This window comes from Camponotus floridanus, unplaced genomic scaffold, assembly GCF_003227725.1.
Source record: "Camponotus floridanus strain SB8 unplaced genomic scaffold, Cflo_v7.5 scaffold149, whole genome shotgun sequence".
Lineage (NCBI taxonomy): Eukaryota > Metazoa > Arthropoda > Insecta > Hymenoptera > Formicidae > Camponotus > Camponotus floridanus.
The window spans coordinates 343688-362143 of NW_020229269.1; the positions used below are offsets into that span (position 1 = coordinate 343688).

Below are 18456 nucleotides of genomic sequence, written 5' to 3' on the forward strand. Positions count from 1 at the left end.
GTCGTTCTTTTCTTTCCTTATTAGAATTCGTTTGGTACATCTATGATTCTCGAAATATGAGACCGATGTACTGTAGATTTAATTTTCTGTACACTATACGCATCTCAAAATGAGATTGATGTACAATTTAATATTTAATTGATGTATGTCATATATATATATATATATATATAATACATTTTTACATTTATTTAATACTTTTTTACGTGGTACAAATTAGTACAAATTCAGAATCATTAAAATCTACTGCAATTTGCCGTTTTTCAATGATATTTACTCTGTTAGCTTAAAATAGCAAAAGTTAAGCAGGACCACAATTTTGTTTAAATAAAACAAGGTACAAAATTATTTTTGACGGTGCAAAATACTACACGATGAGTGCTGAAAAACGTAATAAATGTAATTCAATTTTACCAATACAATTCTTAATCATCGAAAGAGAGGAATATTATTTTTGAGACTGGTCAAGTTTGGAGTAGCTTTAAGAGGTAAGCAGAAATATTTTGAAACTTTTCTTGATACAAATTAGTACAAATTTGTACAAATTCAGAAACAATACAATCTATCGCTTTTTGTCGTTTTTTATCAGTTTTTATTCTGTTCTCTTTATATTAAGTCAGCAGGACCACAATATTTTTTTAAATAAAACGAGGTACAAAATTATTTTTGATGGTACAAAATACTACAAGATTAATGTAATTTTGTACCATGAAAAACAATTTTGTATTCTATGTCCTTTAAGAGAAATCGTGATCCTACTGACTTAATATAAAGTCAGCACAATAAAAATGGTTGAAAAAAAACAAAAAAAGTAAATTTTTTTCTTCTTCGATTATTAAAAATTAAATCAGTAAAATCAAGTTAAATTTATTGCATTTTTCAGTACTTATTGTCTAGTATTTTGTACCATTAAAAATGATTTTATACCTTGTTTTATTTAAAATAAATTGTCTTGTTTTATTTAAAATAAATTGTGGTCCTGCTTTTAAGCTAACAGAGTAAATATCATTGAAAAACGGCAAATTGCAATAGATCTTATCGTTTCTGAATTTGTACTAATTTGTACTATCAAGAAAAAATGAAAAAATCGCGATCCTGCTATCTTCATATTAGGCTTAGATAAAAGAAGGGTTATTTAAAGGGGTAAATATGAATTTTTCGATTTATTTCAAATGGTACAAATTAGTACAAATTCAGTACTAATTGCATGTACCATGGTTTATTTATTTAAAAAATTTTTTTTTGGGTCCTGCTAGCTTGATAGCAAGCTAGCAGCGCCACGATTTTTTCTGAACCGGCACGTGGTACAAATTTTTTTTTGGGGTACAAAGTAGTACAAAATGGGTACTAAAAAGTGCGATAGGCCCCATTCGATTCTGCTCATTTGGTCCTGCTAGCTTGAGAGAGGTAGACAATGCTTGTTGTCGAAAAACAAAAATGAATAACGTAACCGTACTCACCTTGAACGAACACCTCCTCCTAGTGCGTGCTGATGGTGGCGTGCATTCTGTTGATGGCCAAATGTTCTTCCATCATGTTTCAAGTAAGTATACCTGCATTATAAATTCTATAAGGGTTATGTTAATCAATTAAATTTATCTTTCGAAACATATCTACGTTTTTGTGTCATTTTAATCAATGTTTCGAAATGGAATTTTGTATAGCTGAGAGCTAATTCTATTAATACAATAGGTCCAATTTTGTTTTAATTAGACGTTTTAATCTTTTTCTGAATGAAATACTGGTACTTCTTGAATCTATTTAATGCATCTTTGTGACCTGTTTCTATTTTTTTTTTCTCAGGTGGATCATTTATCTCTCTTCCTGTAGATGATCATGTAATTAAAAAATTTAAATCTGCTAATTCCTGTGAGTTTTTTACGATGACGGAGGATGTCACAGAGAATTTCTCTAGCGAAAGCTCTGAAACACGTGTCATCTCACCTCTGTCGAGTGAAACCAGAAGCAACGAAGAGATTTGGGTCAAAAATAATAAACCATCACCACTGGATACCACAGCCACACATGACCTGATTGAAATTGTTGGACGTAAGGATATTCAAATGGTACTGAATGATAAGAAAACTGTGAAGAAAAAGATTTGGGAGAAAATTGGTGCAGAACTCAAAGAAAAATACAATTTTGGAATAAGGGATGAAGGATCTGTTTGCTCACAGAAGTGGCGCAACTTTGAAAGTGCTGTGATGAACTTTTTACAAAATGCTGGTGCTGGTAGTTCTGGTAATGGAAAAGTGAAGAAACCAGCATTTTATGATGAGGTATTTGACATCATCAAGGGAAACACAAAGCAAAACCAAAACGTTTGCTTGACTCATGGCCTCTTTCTGAACAGGTGTCACCTACACCCACTACCTCCAAAGAGCAACCAGCCACGACTTCGAATGCTACAAATTCTGCAAGACAATCAGCTACCAATGCAATGGTTTGTGAATCTGAAAATGCATCATCAGATGAAGACGACCTCAATGAAAGTCCATTCAATCATGTGAAATCATCCACCAAACCAAAGAAACCTAGAGTTGACAACAGCTGCATCCTAAATTTTCTGAAAAATGAAGCTGAGGAACGTCGCAAGCAAAATGAAAGTTTGATGAAACTGATGCAAGATTCCAATGATACTAAAAAGGTTTTCCTTAGTATAATTACCAAGATGATGAGCTCAACCACAAGCTCAAATAAAATTTGAGCTAATTAAAATTGTGATTTACAAGTAGGCAGCTAATATAGGTACTCTTTCCTTATAATTTTCATATGTCATTGATTAACACAAGCATTAAATATGTGATTTCTTCTATATGTGATCAATAATTGTTATATTTTTGTTTTAGGTTATCTTTCCAGAGAAGAGAGAATATCCCAAGTAAAAAAAAATATTTATATAGGTTTTTATTTATAATTTTTTATTTATAAGTAAATAAAAAATATTTATTTTATTAATATTTTATTAATGAAATATTAATAAAATAAATACTTATGCTATATAATAAGTACTTATGCTGAAATGCCAAAGTATTATATAATTTTACTTAAAGTAAAATAATATAATACTTTGGCATTTCAGCATAAGTACATGAAAGGTGAGGTAGTCATGTTTAAATGGAATGATAACACTAGTGCTAAGTAATCCTCTGTACTAACATAAATTATAAAAAGAGACATCCCAAGTAAAAAAATTTAAAAAAAATGTTTTAAACTCATTTTCAAAGATATCTTAAAAACGTTAAAATAATTAGTTAAATTACTTTTTATTCATTAAAAAAACGTTTATTTTAATGTTTAATGTAATATAAATATTTATTTAACGTATATTAAATATTTATTTTATTAATATTTCATTAATCAAATATTAATAAAATAAATATTTAATACACGTTAAATAAATATTTATATTACATTAAACATTAAAATAAACGTTTTTTTAATGAATAAAAAGTAATTTAACTAATTATTTTAACGTTTTTAAGATATCTTTGAAAATGAGTTTAAAACATTTTTTATAAATTTTTGTACTTGGGATGTCTCTTTTTATAATTTATGTTAGTACAGAGGATTACTTAGCACTAGTGTTATCATTCCATTTAAACATGACTACCTCACCTTTCATGTATTTATGCTGAAATGCCAAAGTATTATATTATTTTACTTTAAGTAAAATTATTATATCTATATTACTATTTTATTTATACTTATTTACTTTAAGTTAAGGGATATTACAAAGGTTCCAGTATGATATTATGTACTTACTTGTCATTGCCAAAGTGCCTTAGTCATTTCAGTGTGAGAAACTGCAGAAAGTCTAGATTTATATAATATATCGTTTAGTTTTATTTATGTTAATATTCGTTAATTATTTCGGCAAAGTGCCGAATTCGCTATATCTGAGTACCTTTTTATTTTAAGTTTCTATGTTTGTTATCAAATATGTATAAGACAATGTTATTTTTTTTTTCATATTTTCTATATATATTATTTAGTGTAGTTCTGTCGAAATAACATTTGATTTTGCAAATATGTACTTTGAGATATAAATGAGAAATAAATGTCAAAGACAATATTTGTTGAATTGTTTTATTTCAGATACCTAGTTCTTTTCATTTATTTATCAATAAAAGAACTCTTTCTAAAAGAGAATCAGAACAGGCATACAATTCTGTTGCGTTTTTCTGCGCCTTGTATTTTGCTGGCTTCGTCTGCATAATTCTTGAGAACATGTTGCTTAGCCATGTGTCTTTTATCTCCAATCATTTTCTGAATCACCTCATCGTTGTGTAGATAACAAAAATTGTGCGAAACGCAGATGGCCAGTACAATGTCACTAACTTTGGCAATCTCTGTGTTAACTTTCATTAAGCGCTTCCATCTGCCCTTCATAAGACCAAACGTGTGCTCTATTACAATACGGGTTGAACTGTGATGATAGTTGTACGTTTTCTGTCTTGGAGTAAGGTTTCCAAAATCCCTGTTCAAAGAAAGGCAGCATTAAGATACTGTTCACATGACGGAACATAACATCACATATTTAAATGCAAAAAAATTGCAACTTACTTGAAAGGTGCCATGCACCATATTCTGTTAGGGTAGGCCTTATCACCTATCAAATGATAATTCTCATTAAAGAACATGGATTCTACTCCATCTCGCATTATCGTCCGGTAGACGCTGGAGTATTTTAGAACCCGAGCATCATTACAAGAACCAGATGTTCCAATAGATACATTTGTAAATATTTTTGTTGCAGTACAAATTCCTACAAAATAAAAAGTTAATCTTATCATGAGAGAGTTATGATATTAACGGCAAAAATATACTGTTTTGCTTAATCATAAAATCCCACCTTGAAGTGTAATAGAATAGTTGCACGTGCGATCTATGTAGCTAGATTGCTGGTTTGTTGGAGGTAGGACTTCATTGTGGCAACCATCGATGGCTCCTATGACACCTGACAAAAGACAATAAGATAAGGTGCAATTTCATTGACGCGATAAAGTAACGTCAATCATTGGTTGAACAAAGAAGTAAGTAGTTGCTTCTTTGTTCAACCAATGGTTGACGTTACTTTTTAGCGTCAATGAAATTGTACCTATATGACAAAGTTCCTGCATGAGAGGCATTGTCTTAAAAAAAAGTTTAAAAGTGACAGCCAAGCTATACAGAGTACTCACCAGGAAATCCCGCACGTGCCTCAAATTGCCTGCTCAGCACTACACACTCGCTCTCTTTAGGCCAAACAATAAATGTATTGCTAAGATCACATAATATGTGAATAATAGTTCTAGCCTCCTTGAAAACTGTGCTTTGAGCCACAGCAAATCGATCGCCTATATCAGACAAAGGCACATGCTTCCCCAGATAACACAATGTCATCAAGACAGCTTTCTCAATTGTCACTACAGGTGCATCACCTCTTTGGCATTTAACAGGGTAGTAAGGTCGGACTGTGTCGACAAAGGCCGAATATGTGCTTTTTATCATCCTGTACAAGCAAGAGACAAATTTGGACAGGGAATCCACTTAACAATCTACTTAAGAAGTCAATGAATGTCAAAAAAAATAACATTGACAACATGATAAATAAGAAATGTAGCAACGAAGTTGCTTTATGCTTCCTTACCTAAATTGTTTATGAAAATCTTGATCAATGTAACGGGTCACCCACTCTTCATTAGAAAATATTCCTATTTTGAAATGAGTTCTTCTATTTTTCAAAAGGGAAAGGACAACCCTGCTTGTAGGTTGCAATTGATAAATATTCACAATGTTTGATGAATCATCATCAATTACTTCCATTATACAATACAATAATACAGATAACCTCAGATTTGGATCCATTTTGATTATGATACGTGAAGCAACAAACTGCTAATGTGCTAACGCGTTTACGCATTGCCTGCTCGAAACGTTTTTATTCTCGGTTACTGTTTGTGACGTCATATCATCAAACACGAGCCAACCGCTTGTAGCGAGGTAGCAGCAACGAAAACGCGCCTTATAAGACGTAAACATAAACTCGAGAACCAATCAGAAAATGACTTTAGATCTGAATAATTCAGTAACATTAAAAATAACCATAAACTTAAACATAACATAAATTTCAACCGGTTGAAATTTTTACGTACGAAAAATTTGTATTATATATATATATGTATGAGTGGTTATATGAAAAAGTTGTGACACATCTCTAGTCTACTTGATTTATGTTTTATTGTAATATTAAAACAAAGGTGTGTATTATTTAATAATTTTATTGTGTGCTTATATATTATATATATATATATTTATTTATTTATTTATTTATATTTGTATATAACAAAAGTTAGAACAAATAAATGTTCAGAAATAAGTGTTCAGAAGAAAGATTATTCAGTTTTATAGGTTATATAATACAACACAAATTTTCTAGTGAGAAATAATTATAGACGTCTAATAAATGTTTATTAAATATCTATAAACATCTAAACTTTATTTTTGATTTAATTAATACTTATTTCTACAGTTTGCATTTTTGATTTTTATACTTATTATGATTTTTTTATTATTTCTAAAAATTGAATTTATTGATATGTACAAGAAATGATTATTTATTGATATGTACAAGAAATGATTATTTTTTATTATAATATGTATATATATATATATATATATATATATATATATATAAAATTAAAACACACACATGTGTTATAACACATACTATATTATATTACATATTATGTATATTTGTTATTATTTTTTTAAAAACTTACTATTGCATTATTTTTTCAGTATCTACAAATAGATGGAAAAAAATGGAACACACGTATGCTTCCCAATAACGTATGCTTCTTTGAATAATGGAACTACACTAGAAAATGCAAATAATGAGGAAATTGATGTTACATTAAATTCAGGAGATTCTTTATTAATTGATTTGGTACGAAGTTATCCTCATTTATATGATAAATCATCATCAAGTTACAAAGATTCGATAATGAAAGAAAATTCATGGAATGAAATTGGAAAAGTAATGATGTGTTCACGTAAGTACAGCTTTTTAAATTAAATTAATTGAATTGTTTTTAATGTTTTAAGTTTTAAAACATTATTATACTAAGGCTTAACAACTGTGTTTATTATTTTATTAATGATTTTAATAATATTTTGTTAGCTATTGACTGCCAAAATCGATGGATTAGATTAAGAGAAAGATTTTCAAAAGAGAGAAGAGGAATTGAAACTGAATTTAAAAGTGGAAGCGGAATATCTCATCGGAAACATTTTGCACTGTATGAAAATATGAAATTTTTGAATAATCATGTAAAACGAAGAAGGTTTTTATCATAAAAAAATTACAATTTATAATTTTGATTTTTTAAAATAATAAGGCCAGGTTGTACCAACATTTTGGATTTAAATGTGTAATTTTAATGTGTCTATCAATTTCTGTTTGTAAATAAATAATAAAAACAGATATATCACAAAATAATGGGTGCAATCAAGTCTAAGTAATATATAGCTTAGTAATAATAAGTAAAGTAATAAATTTTTAATTTTAATTATTTGTGATGTATTTCTTTTTGCTACTTTGCAGAACAGGACTTACAAATATTGCACAAAATAAGAAAGATAAAGAAAATATCTCATCAACATCATCATCAGTTTCTCTTAATTTGATGGAGAGATTTTCATCATCAATATCAACACCGTCAACTTCTTCTAATTTGATAGAGAAATTCTCAAAATCAACATTAACATCGTCAACTTCTCCTAATTTGATAGAGAAATTCTCAAAATCAACATTAACATCGTCAACTTGTCCTAATTTGATAGAAAGATTCTCAACATCAATATCAACACCGTCAACTTCTCCTAATTTGATAGAGAGATTATCAACATCAACACCGTCAACTTCTCCTAATTTGATAGCGAGATTCTCAACATCAACATCAACACCGTCAACTTCTTTTAATTTGATGGAGAGATTCTCAGACAATTCATCTCAATCTCCTGTACTACAACACTTTGAAAATCCCACATCATCAAACGTTCATCAGCAAGAAAGATGTTACACACCAATAAAAAAAGATTATTATACATCTAACAAGGAAAGGGTCGGAAGTGTCCCCCTCCGATTTTAATGAGCTTTGAATATGTTGTAGTCTAGATCAAAATAGGAGACACGTATTTTTTTATAAGTGCTGAGTCGGCCGTTAAGGGGGTGAAACACCTTCTTGAAAAAAATCGATTTTTTCATTTCTCAGCGGATACCGTCGAAGCGATAAGAGATATAAACAAAAGTTTCAAATAAAAGTTTTATGGTCTTTAATGTACTTCAAAATCATGTAATCAGATTTGTCGAAAATGTCATATTTTTCGAAATCCCCCCCCCCCTCCCTTTTAATGTTTGAAAATTTTTAAATTTGTCTCATAACAAAACTTATAGCTCATTTAACGACAAATTCAATCATATATAATAAAGTTGTATTCCGAAGTCACATTTTTCAGAAATAAATTAAAAATATCCCTATACACTACTATACGCCCGCTTTATCCGCCTTATGACGCTCGTTATTCACAGCGACAGTCATTTTTCTTCGCAAACTCACAGAGGCAACCATAAATTAGCAATAAATAATTTATGAGAATATATTTTTATAAATTATAGAAATTATATTTATAAATATAATTATAAATTATATAATAATTATAATTATAATATATGTCTATATTATGTGACAATAAATATACATATAATTTATATGGAAAAGTAATGTTTTTAATGCATGAAAAATAAAACTAGTCGGACAAGGAAAATTATTGATCAGATGCCGATGTTAATAGATTCAATTCTATGAATAAACAGATGTCGCATTCGCGAAATGAGTTGGTGCAATATATTATTTTATTAACAACTGCGTGCAGTGGAACACATATTACTATTAAAGCGTCTATCGAATATACGCGAGCGCGATAGTAAATATATTTATATATATAAGAAAATAATTAAAAGGATTATAACTTATAAAGCGAGCGAAAAAATGCGTCGCGATAAGAAAGTCAGCTGCCCGAAGTGCTGATACAGCCAGTATCACACGGCCAAGTCATCAAACAGAGGAAGAAATCACTCTCGAAATAGCGCTGAATTGCAATAAAATGCGAGGAAGTCTTCGGACTTCCTTCGCTTGCATTTTGATCACGCCACTTTAGAAATAACCAATGATTTTATTTGGTCATGCCACCGCGCGATCCTCCTCCGATAATCGTTCAGAACCGGAGGCGTTAAAAGCCACCGCCTAGAAGCGGCGGACAGTCACAAATCAGTTATCAAATAATTAACAAGTGCTCGAGTTAATTAACAAGACTAGCCGTTATCCTGAAAAAACAATTGTGCCCCACGCACACAACAATACAGTATGTATGTACTTTTTCGATTTTTAAAACTTTTATAGTTTTTTGCTTTTACTTACACTTCATTCAAAATTGCGGTTTATCTGTTTTGTTTTAATGTATTTAAATTATAATTAATATTTTATTACTTTATTTAAGTTATGTGATAAAACTGTTCTATTTTTCATGAAACTCGGAAAACGTAACAAATTATTAATACGCATTAAATAATAAAATATTTTTGTTGCTAATAAGTATTTTTTTGCTAATATTTATAAAACAAATATACATAATGTTAATAATTTTTTTAGATAATGTTTAATCCAAGAAATGTAGCAGTACTGCTATACACTGCACTGTATATGACTGGGGAATTCCCAGAAAGTCCTGTTACAACAGATGAAAATGAAACAAAAGACATGATGGAAAATATGCTTCGATCAATGTATGAAGAAGCGTTTGAAGTTTATGAAGAATCATCATTAGATTTTCAAAACGAATTTGATATACCTGAAGTAGAACCTGTAATTGATGAAGAAAGAGAAGAAGACACATATTTTGTAAAAGAAATTGAATGTGTTGCGGATTCTGTACCAATAGAATATAAAAGAAATGCAGTAGAGTTATGGAGAAGTGGAACAAAAAAGTCAAGAACTCTTGCATCTATAAGAAATAGATTTCGGAAAGTCACGTCATTACGTCAATTAAGAAGATGGGAGCAGCAAGTAAATCAAGGTGGCAACAGATTTGATAAACTGAAAGAAATTTCAACATATACGTTAAATAAATGAAGGTATTGAAAAGGGAATAATTATTCATGACATTGATATTGCTCGATGGGCTCTTCGCGCACAGAAGGAAGTAAATCTACTTGGGTTTACAGCATCATTATCATGGGTAAAAAGGTTTAAGCTTGCACATAATATCGTATCTAGAAAAATTACAAAATTTATAACAAAAAAAAATTTAGCGTCAGACAAAGATTTAGAAGCACGAAGCAAGTCATTTATCGAAAATGTTAAATCTTCTATTATACAATATGGAATTGAAAATGTATATAATTCGGACCAAAGTGGATTTCAATTAGAATTTCATTCCGGTCGTTCACTATCACCTATTGGTATTAAAAAAGTAGAGCGCATAGTACAATCCATATCAGCAACTACACATAGTTATACTATACAACCTATTGTTTCAGCTGATGGTAGATTATTATCGCCTCTGTTTATTGTTTTAAAAGAACCTACTGGAACATTTGGTCCAATAGTAAAAGAAACAATGTTTAAAGATAATAATATCTTTGTCATGGCATCAAAATCTGGAAAATTAACATCGCATCATTTTGAGATCTGGATAAAAGAAGTGTTTTTTCCAAATGTTGGACCAAAATCAGTGTTATTATTAGATTCTTGGACTGGTCATTGTCCTGATATAATTCAAAGAAACAAACCAGATTTTATAGACAATATTAATTTGTTAACTATACCAGCTGGAGCAACGGGAAAAATACAACCTTTAGATGTATTCGGTTTTCGTTTATGGAAAAATTTTGTTAGACATTTTTCAGATACCATCATGCTTTTAGATCTTGACGTCAAGCTTCATTCAAGAAACAATATTTTAAAATTACAATCATTAACACATAATCAATTTTCATCACCAAGGTTTAAAAATTTATTCAAATATGCATGGTATAAAAGTGGTTATTTAGAAAAGAAACCAGAAGAATTTGATACACCAGTAGATTTTTGTTTCAAAACTAATTTAAAACCAACATGTGATATTTGCGGTGAAATTGCTGTAATTTCTTGCGCATGGTGTAAAAAATCCCTTTGTATAAATCATTTCTTTCATGATCATCATCTTTGTAACCGATATCAACCATGAATATTTGTTATTCTTGTATGCAATAATTATGTACGGTATTTTATGTAATATTTCCATATACATATATATAATGACTTCGGAATACAACTTTATTATATATGATTGAATTTGTCGTTAAATGAGCTATAAGTTTTGTTATGAGACAAATTTAAAAATTTTCAAACATTAAAAGGGAGGGGGGGGGATTTCGAAAAATATGACATTTTCGACAAATCTGATTACATGATTTTGAAGTACATTAAAGACCATAAAACTTTTATTTGAAACTTTTGTTTATATCTCTTATCGCTTCGACGGTATCCGCTGAGAAATGAAAAAATCGATTTTTTTCAAGAAGGTGTTTCACCCCCTTAACGGCCGACTCAGCACTTATAAAAAAATACGTGTCTCCTATTTTGATCTAGACTACAACATATTCAAAGCTCATTAAAATCGGAGGGGGACACTTCCGACCCTTTCCTTGTAAGAAATGATATAGATCAGAATCTAATGAAATAGAGAAGTCATTTTTGTCATTATCCAATACAATTGCAGATAAAATACAAAATTTAGATAAAGATGTTCTATCAAATGTTAAAAAAGACGAAACGGATCCAGAAGATAAATTTTTAGAACTAATAGCTGTAGAAATGAAAAAACTGCCGGAAGATGATCGTAAAAAAAAGAAAAAAGAGATAATTAATATTTTGTGGAATTAACAAGGTAAGCAAATAAATTTTAATTTATTTTATATATATTATAAATTATACATTATATTTTTAAATATATAAAAGAATATTTTTTTTACAGATTGTCTCTTTTTAAAAAAGAAAAATTTCCTTATTTTATCTTACATACACATTATTTAAAAAAATTTATAAGCCAAGTATTTGTATGAAATATGATATAATTTGTGTTTATTTTATTTCTTATTTTTTCTTATTGTTGATTTTTATGTTTATTTCTATATAATGAAAGTTATGTTTATTTCTATATAATAAAGTTAACTATTTCTATGAACATAATTAAAGTTAAGGAAAACTAAAATTTATTTTTGAATATAATAATAATGAGATTGTGATGTAATGATAAGATATGACAATGTGATAAAAAGTACAAATATTAATTAATGTTTAAGGAAAATTCATAATTACACACATTGATTTAAAATACATTTTTTAAATATATTTATTTAAAAATAATTGATAATTATAATTATCTGTATAATGTAATGATGAGTAAATTTATTAAAAATTAGACGTTTAGATTTATTTTCTAAAATGTGTCGTTGTTTTGTCCTCTTCTTATATATTCGTATTGCCAAGGAATCTTCCCTTCTGGGGTAAAAAAATAATCTGCAAGCTTATCTCGTAGCTTATATGCTTCAATCGTAGCTCGACGAGCATTACATGGTGGATTGTTTTGAATTTGTACATCATTATTCCTCCAAGCACCATATATTATATTTCCATTATTTTCAACATCAACAAAATTTGGCGGACAATAAACTCTATTCATTGCAGGTTGCTGTTCTTCAAAACTTTTTAAGAAATTATGAAGGCACACTGTACTTAAAATTATTTTATCGACAATATTAGGCTGCATACTTATGCATCTTTGCAATACTCTCCAACGGGATACTAAAATTCCAAAAGCATTCTCTATTGTTCTTCGTGCACGTGACAATCTGTAATTAAAAATTCTTTTTTTTTCATCTAAATGTCTTCCTGAAAAAGATCTCATTAAATTCGTTGATAATGGAAATCCTTCATCTCCAATAAGAAAATATCCAGTTGATTCATTACTTCCTGGTAGTCTAACTTGCTTTTTTGATACATTCAATTTTTCTTCTTTTAATAATTTTCCAAATTTGGATTCGGAAAATATACTTGCATCATTTTGACTTCCATATGAGCCAACATCAACTAAGGTAAATTTGTAATTGTAATCACAAACAGCCATTAATACTACACTAAATGTTTTTTTATAGTTGTAATATAAACTACCAGATCGAAAAGGAGCTCGAATAATACAATGTTTGCCGTCAACTGCACCAATACAATTTGGAAAATTCCAATTCTCAAAAAATCCTGCACTTATTCTGTTATATTCCGTTTCGGATGGTGGTTGCACAAATCGAGATAATAGTACATTTACAATAGCCTTAGTAGTTTCTTTTATAATAGCATACGCTGTTGATTCTCCAATACGATATGCGAGTGCTATAGATAATACTTGATCTCCAGTAGCTAGATATCTAAAATCATAATAGTTTTATATAATAATATTTTCATTTTTGTTAAGTTTTGTATAATAATATTTTTATTTTTATTAAGAAATAAAATAATTAACTAAATATTTTAACAAATTGAAATTTATTGCTTTATATGACTTTTCTGCTATATTTTATTTTATAAAAAGAAATTAAACAAAAATTATATCTATCACAATTATACTGTAACATTTTATTGAAATCGCATATTTCATAATGTATACAAATAACAATTGAATCTGCTTAGTAATTTAAAAAAATGCAGTTTTATAGTTCTCTTTTTATGTAATTGTAATATCAATATGATAAATATAATCAATATAATAACATAAACATATACTTTAAATATAAAAACATAAACATATCATATTTTAAATTAAAAAAAATATTTTAGTATTTAAAAATTTTTAAAAATAAATATCTAAAATTATAAAAATTAATGTATAAAAATATCTTATTTTGTTACAAAAATATATACAGATTTATAATGTGATAATATACCTGAGTGTTACAGACAAACGTAATTCAGGTGATAAAGCTCTCCAATTATGTTTTTGAAGTTTTGGAGATACCATCTCTAACAACATGTAAAATGTATCTACTGTCATTCTAGTGTAGGGAAAAAACATAATAGTATCATCTTTTAGTTCTTGAAATAAAGCAAGAAAATCTCCTTGTTTCAATCTATTTTCGTTGATGGGTCTCACCCAAAACCTTCTTTTACATTGTTTTCTATTCCATACAATGAATAATCCACACCAGTGAATAATTTCCAAAAGAAGAGTAATATCTTTCTTGATATCATTCATTTCTATAAATAATAAATAAATAATATTTATTTGTTTAATAATTTTGTGTAAATATAGATTAATAATTTAGTTATATATATATATATATATATATATATATATATATATATATACATGTAAATCTTATTAATTATTTATATATTATTGTTATATTATTAATTTTATATAATTATACTTACATAACAATTTTTATAAACTTTGTCTTTATATTATAAATCTTAACATTCTCTTGACATTTTTGTATTAGATTTATAAATCTTAATATTTTGGAATTTATGAAATAAGATTAATGAAATAAGATGACCTAACTTTTAGCTATATGTTTTGATATTTGTTTTTATTTCTATTCTTTTCTAAAAATCAGTTTTGATTGGTCGAGGCTTACTGTTAAGCACAGTAACTTATGGATACTCTATGATTGGTTGAATTGTTCTATACGCTTGATTATTGGCTAATTCTTACGTTACGTCTTATGTTACGGTTATGGAGATTCGTGTGCGATGGCCTTAAGCGTTTTCTGCAATGAGATTTAAGGCGTAAGACTTAAGAAATTGACCAATCACAATCGAATATTCTCTTAATAATACACCGTGATTGGTCAATTTCTTAAGATTTACGGCTTAAAATCTTATTATAGACGCTACATTAAGCGTCGTCTACAATGAAATTTTAAGGAGACTTAAGGCGTAAGATTTAAGAAATTGACCAATTACAGTCAAGTATTAACAGAATATTCGATTGTGATTGGTCAATTTCTTAAATCTTACGCCTTAAGTCTCCTTAAAATCTCAGTGATGATGACGCTTCAAGAGTCGTCTATAATGGCCGTAGCATAAGGTTGTAAGACGTAAGACTCAAGAAATTGACAAATCACAATCAAGTACGGCCGTGTTCCGAAATTGCTGCCAGTTTACTGTCAACACTGAAAATATATAATATACGTAACGTGCACTATAGAATTTGCAGTATACTGATAATAATTTCGTAACGCGGCTTATGAAGGCAATGCTCGGCTGTGATTGGACAATTGTTAAGAAATTTCTTAAGGCTTAGGGCTTAAATTATCTGTTGTAAATCGGGATTAAAGATTAGTCTACATGGCCGTAGCATAAGGTTGTACGGCGTAAAATTCAAGAAATTGACCAATCATAGTCGAGTATTCTGTTAATATTTGAATGTGATTGGTGAATTGCTTGAATCTTACACCGTACAACCTTATGCTACGACTAAAGCATCGTCTACAACGGCAGTAGAATTAAAGCTGTAACTCCATAAATTGGGCAATCACAGTCGAGTATTCTTTTAATGCATGAATGTGATTGGTCAATTCCTTAAGTTACTGCTTTAGTCCATTAATCCTGCTCGCGACGGGGAGCGTCCAGTTTGGCAACGTTAATATTGACCATGTCCCGATTGACCACTGTCCCGATTGACCACCGTCCCGATTGACCACCGTCCCGATGGACCACCGTCCCGGTTGACCACCGTCCCGATTGACCACCGTCCCGATTAACTACGTCCCGATTGACCACCGTCCCGATTGACCACCGTCCCGTTTGACCACCGTCCCGGTTGATCACCGTCTCGATTGACCACGGTCCCCGTTGACCACGGTCCCGATTGACCACCGTCCCGATTGACCTTCGTCCCGATTGACCACGGTCCCGATTGACCACCGTCCCGATTGATCACGGTCCCGATTGACCTTCGTCCCGATTGACCACGGACCCGATTGACCACCGTCCAGATTGACCACCGTCCCGAATTTCACATGGGTTTGCAACAGGGTGGGGTGATGGTTGGTGGCGTGGGGGGCGGGGCGGGGGGTGTGCAGCTGTGCGTGTACTTTGCGACGCAAACTGGGATTTCATAGGTTTATAAAACTGTGGGCAACTCAATCATACCTTATGTGAATATTTAAATTATTTTTAAAATTATTTTTTTATTATTATATTTATAACTAGTTATATTAATTTAATTTTTTAATTTTTTTTTGTGGTCAATCGGGACCGTGGTCAATTGGGACCGTGGTCAATGGGAACCATGGTCAATCGGGATGGTGGTCAATCAGGACGGTGGTTAATCGGGACGTGGTCAATCGGGACAGTGATCAATCGGGACCGTGGTCAATCGGGACCGTGGTCAATCGGGACGGTGGTCAATCGGGACGGTGGTCAATCGGGACGGTGGTCAATCGGGACGTGGTCTATAGCACGTTGGTCAATCGCAATATGGTCAATTTCAACATGGTCAATCGGGACGGTGGTCAATATTATCGTGGCCAAACGGGTGCCACTCCTCGCGACGCTCCAAGTCCGTTCTCGACGGTTCTTACGACACGTAGCCGGACGGTACCTACGAGAGAGCGATTGGGTAGCACCTATGGCCTCCTCGCGGCTCGCGATGCACCAAGTCCATTCTCGGCCTTATCTACGACGCGTAGCCAGGCGTTACTTACGAGAGAGAGGTCGTTCGGCACCTACGGCCTCCGCGCGGCTCGCGACGCTCCAAGTCCGTTCTCGGCGGTACATACGACGCATAGCCGGGCGATATCTACGAGGCGTGGCCGGTCGGTACCTACGAGAGAGAGGTCGTTCGGCACCTACGGCCTCCACGCTGCTCGCAACGCACAAATGTCCGTTCTCGGCGGTACCTACGACGCGTAGCCGAGCGTTACCTACGAAGCGTGGCCGGCCAGTACTTACGAGAGTGCGGCGGGGCGGCACCTACGGCCTCCTCGCGGTTCGCGACGCACAAAGTCCGTTCTCGACGGTACTTACGACGCGGAGCCGGGCGGTACCTACGACGCGTGACCGGGCGGTACCTACGAGAGAGAGGTCGGGCGGCACCTACGGCGTCCGAGCGGCTCACGACTCTCGAAGTCCGTTCTCGGCGGTACCTACGACGCGTAGCCGGGTAGTACCTACGAGAGAGTAGTACCTCCGTATAACGCACGCCTATACGACGTATTAACGTGAATTAAACGCTCTTTTTCAAGATAGCATGCGATGATGCGAACTACTGAACTAACTAGAAATGAATGCTTTTAATCCGCATAACGCACGCCTATACAACGTACAAAGTAGAATTAAACGCTTTTTTTCAAGATAGCATGCGATGATGCGAACAACTGAACTAACTAGAAATGAATGCTTTTAATTCGAATAACGCACGCCTATACGACTTACTAACGTGAATTAAACGCTTTTTTTCAAGATAGCATGCGATGATGCGAACTACTGAACTAATTAGAAATGAATGCTTTTAATCCGAATAACGCACGCCTATACGACGTACACACTAGAATTAAACGCTTTTTTTCAAAACAGCATGCGATGATGCGAACTACTGAACTAACTAGAAATGAATGCTTTTAATCCGATTAACGCACGCCTATGCGACGTACTAATGTAAATTAAACGCTTTTTCTCAAGATAGCATGCGATGATGCGAATTACTGAACTAACTAGAAATGTATGCTTTTAATCCGAATAACGCACGCCTATACGACGTGCAACAAGAGTTGAACGCTTTTTTTCAAGATATGCGATGATGCGAACTACTGAACTAAAAATAAATGCATTTCTTCCGAATAACGCACGCCTATACGACATACAAAGGAGAATTAAACGCTTTTTTTCAAGATAGCATGCGATGATGCGAACTACTGAACTAACTAAATATAAATGCTTTATTTCCGAATAACGCACGTCTATACGACGTGCAAACGAGAATTGAACGCTTTTTTTCAAGATATCATGCGATGATGCGAACTACTGAACTAACTAAAAATAAATGCTTTTCTTCCGAATAACGCACGCTTATATGACGTACAAACGTGAATTAAACACTTTTTTTCAAAATAGCATGCGATGAAGCGAACTACTAAACTAACTAAAAATGTATGCTTTAATCCGAATAACGCACGTCTATACGACATGCAAACGAGAATTGAACGCTTTTTTTCAAGATAGCATGCGATGATGCGAACTACTGTACTATCTAGAAATGAATGCTTTTTTTTCGAATAACACACGCCTATACGACGTATAAACGAGAATTTAAAGCCTTTTTTCAAGATAGCATGCGATGATGCGAACTACTGAACTAACTAGAAATAAATGC

At 31.6% G+C, this 18456-nt stretch overlaps 1 protein-coding gene across 1 annotated transcript; it reads right to left on the reverse strand.

The window, feature by feature from the left end:
• Nucleotides 1-4152: 4152 nt before the first annotated feature.
• Nucleotides 4153-4664, reverse strand: LOC112637264 (putative nuclease HARBI1). The gene is made up of 2 exons (XM_025406564.1): nucleotides 4567-4664; nucleotides 4153-4480 (listed from the first exon to the last, which is right to left on the reverse strand). The coding sequence occupies exons 1-2, from the start codon at nucleotides 4662-4664 to the stop codon at nucleotides 4153-4155; spliced, it is 426 nt and encodes a 141-aa protein (XP_025262349.1).
• Nucleotides 4665-18456: the final 13792 nt, after the last annotated feature.

Bases quoted from the DNA above. Each gene is read 5' to 3' on its own strand.
- LOC112637264 (XM_025406564.1), bottom strand. From the start codon at position 4,664: ATGCGAGATGGAGTAGAATCCATGTTCTTTAATGAGAATTATCATTTG. The intron at 4,481-4,566 runs GTAAGTTGCAAT...TTCTTTGAACAG, and splicing joins TGGTGCATGGCACCTTTCAA to GGATTTTGGAAACCTTACTC.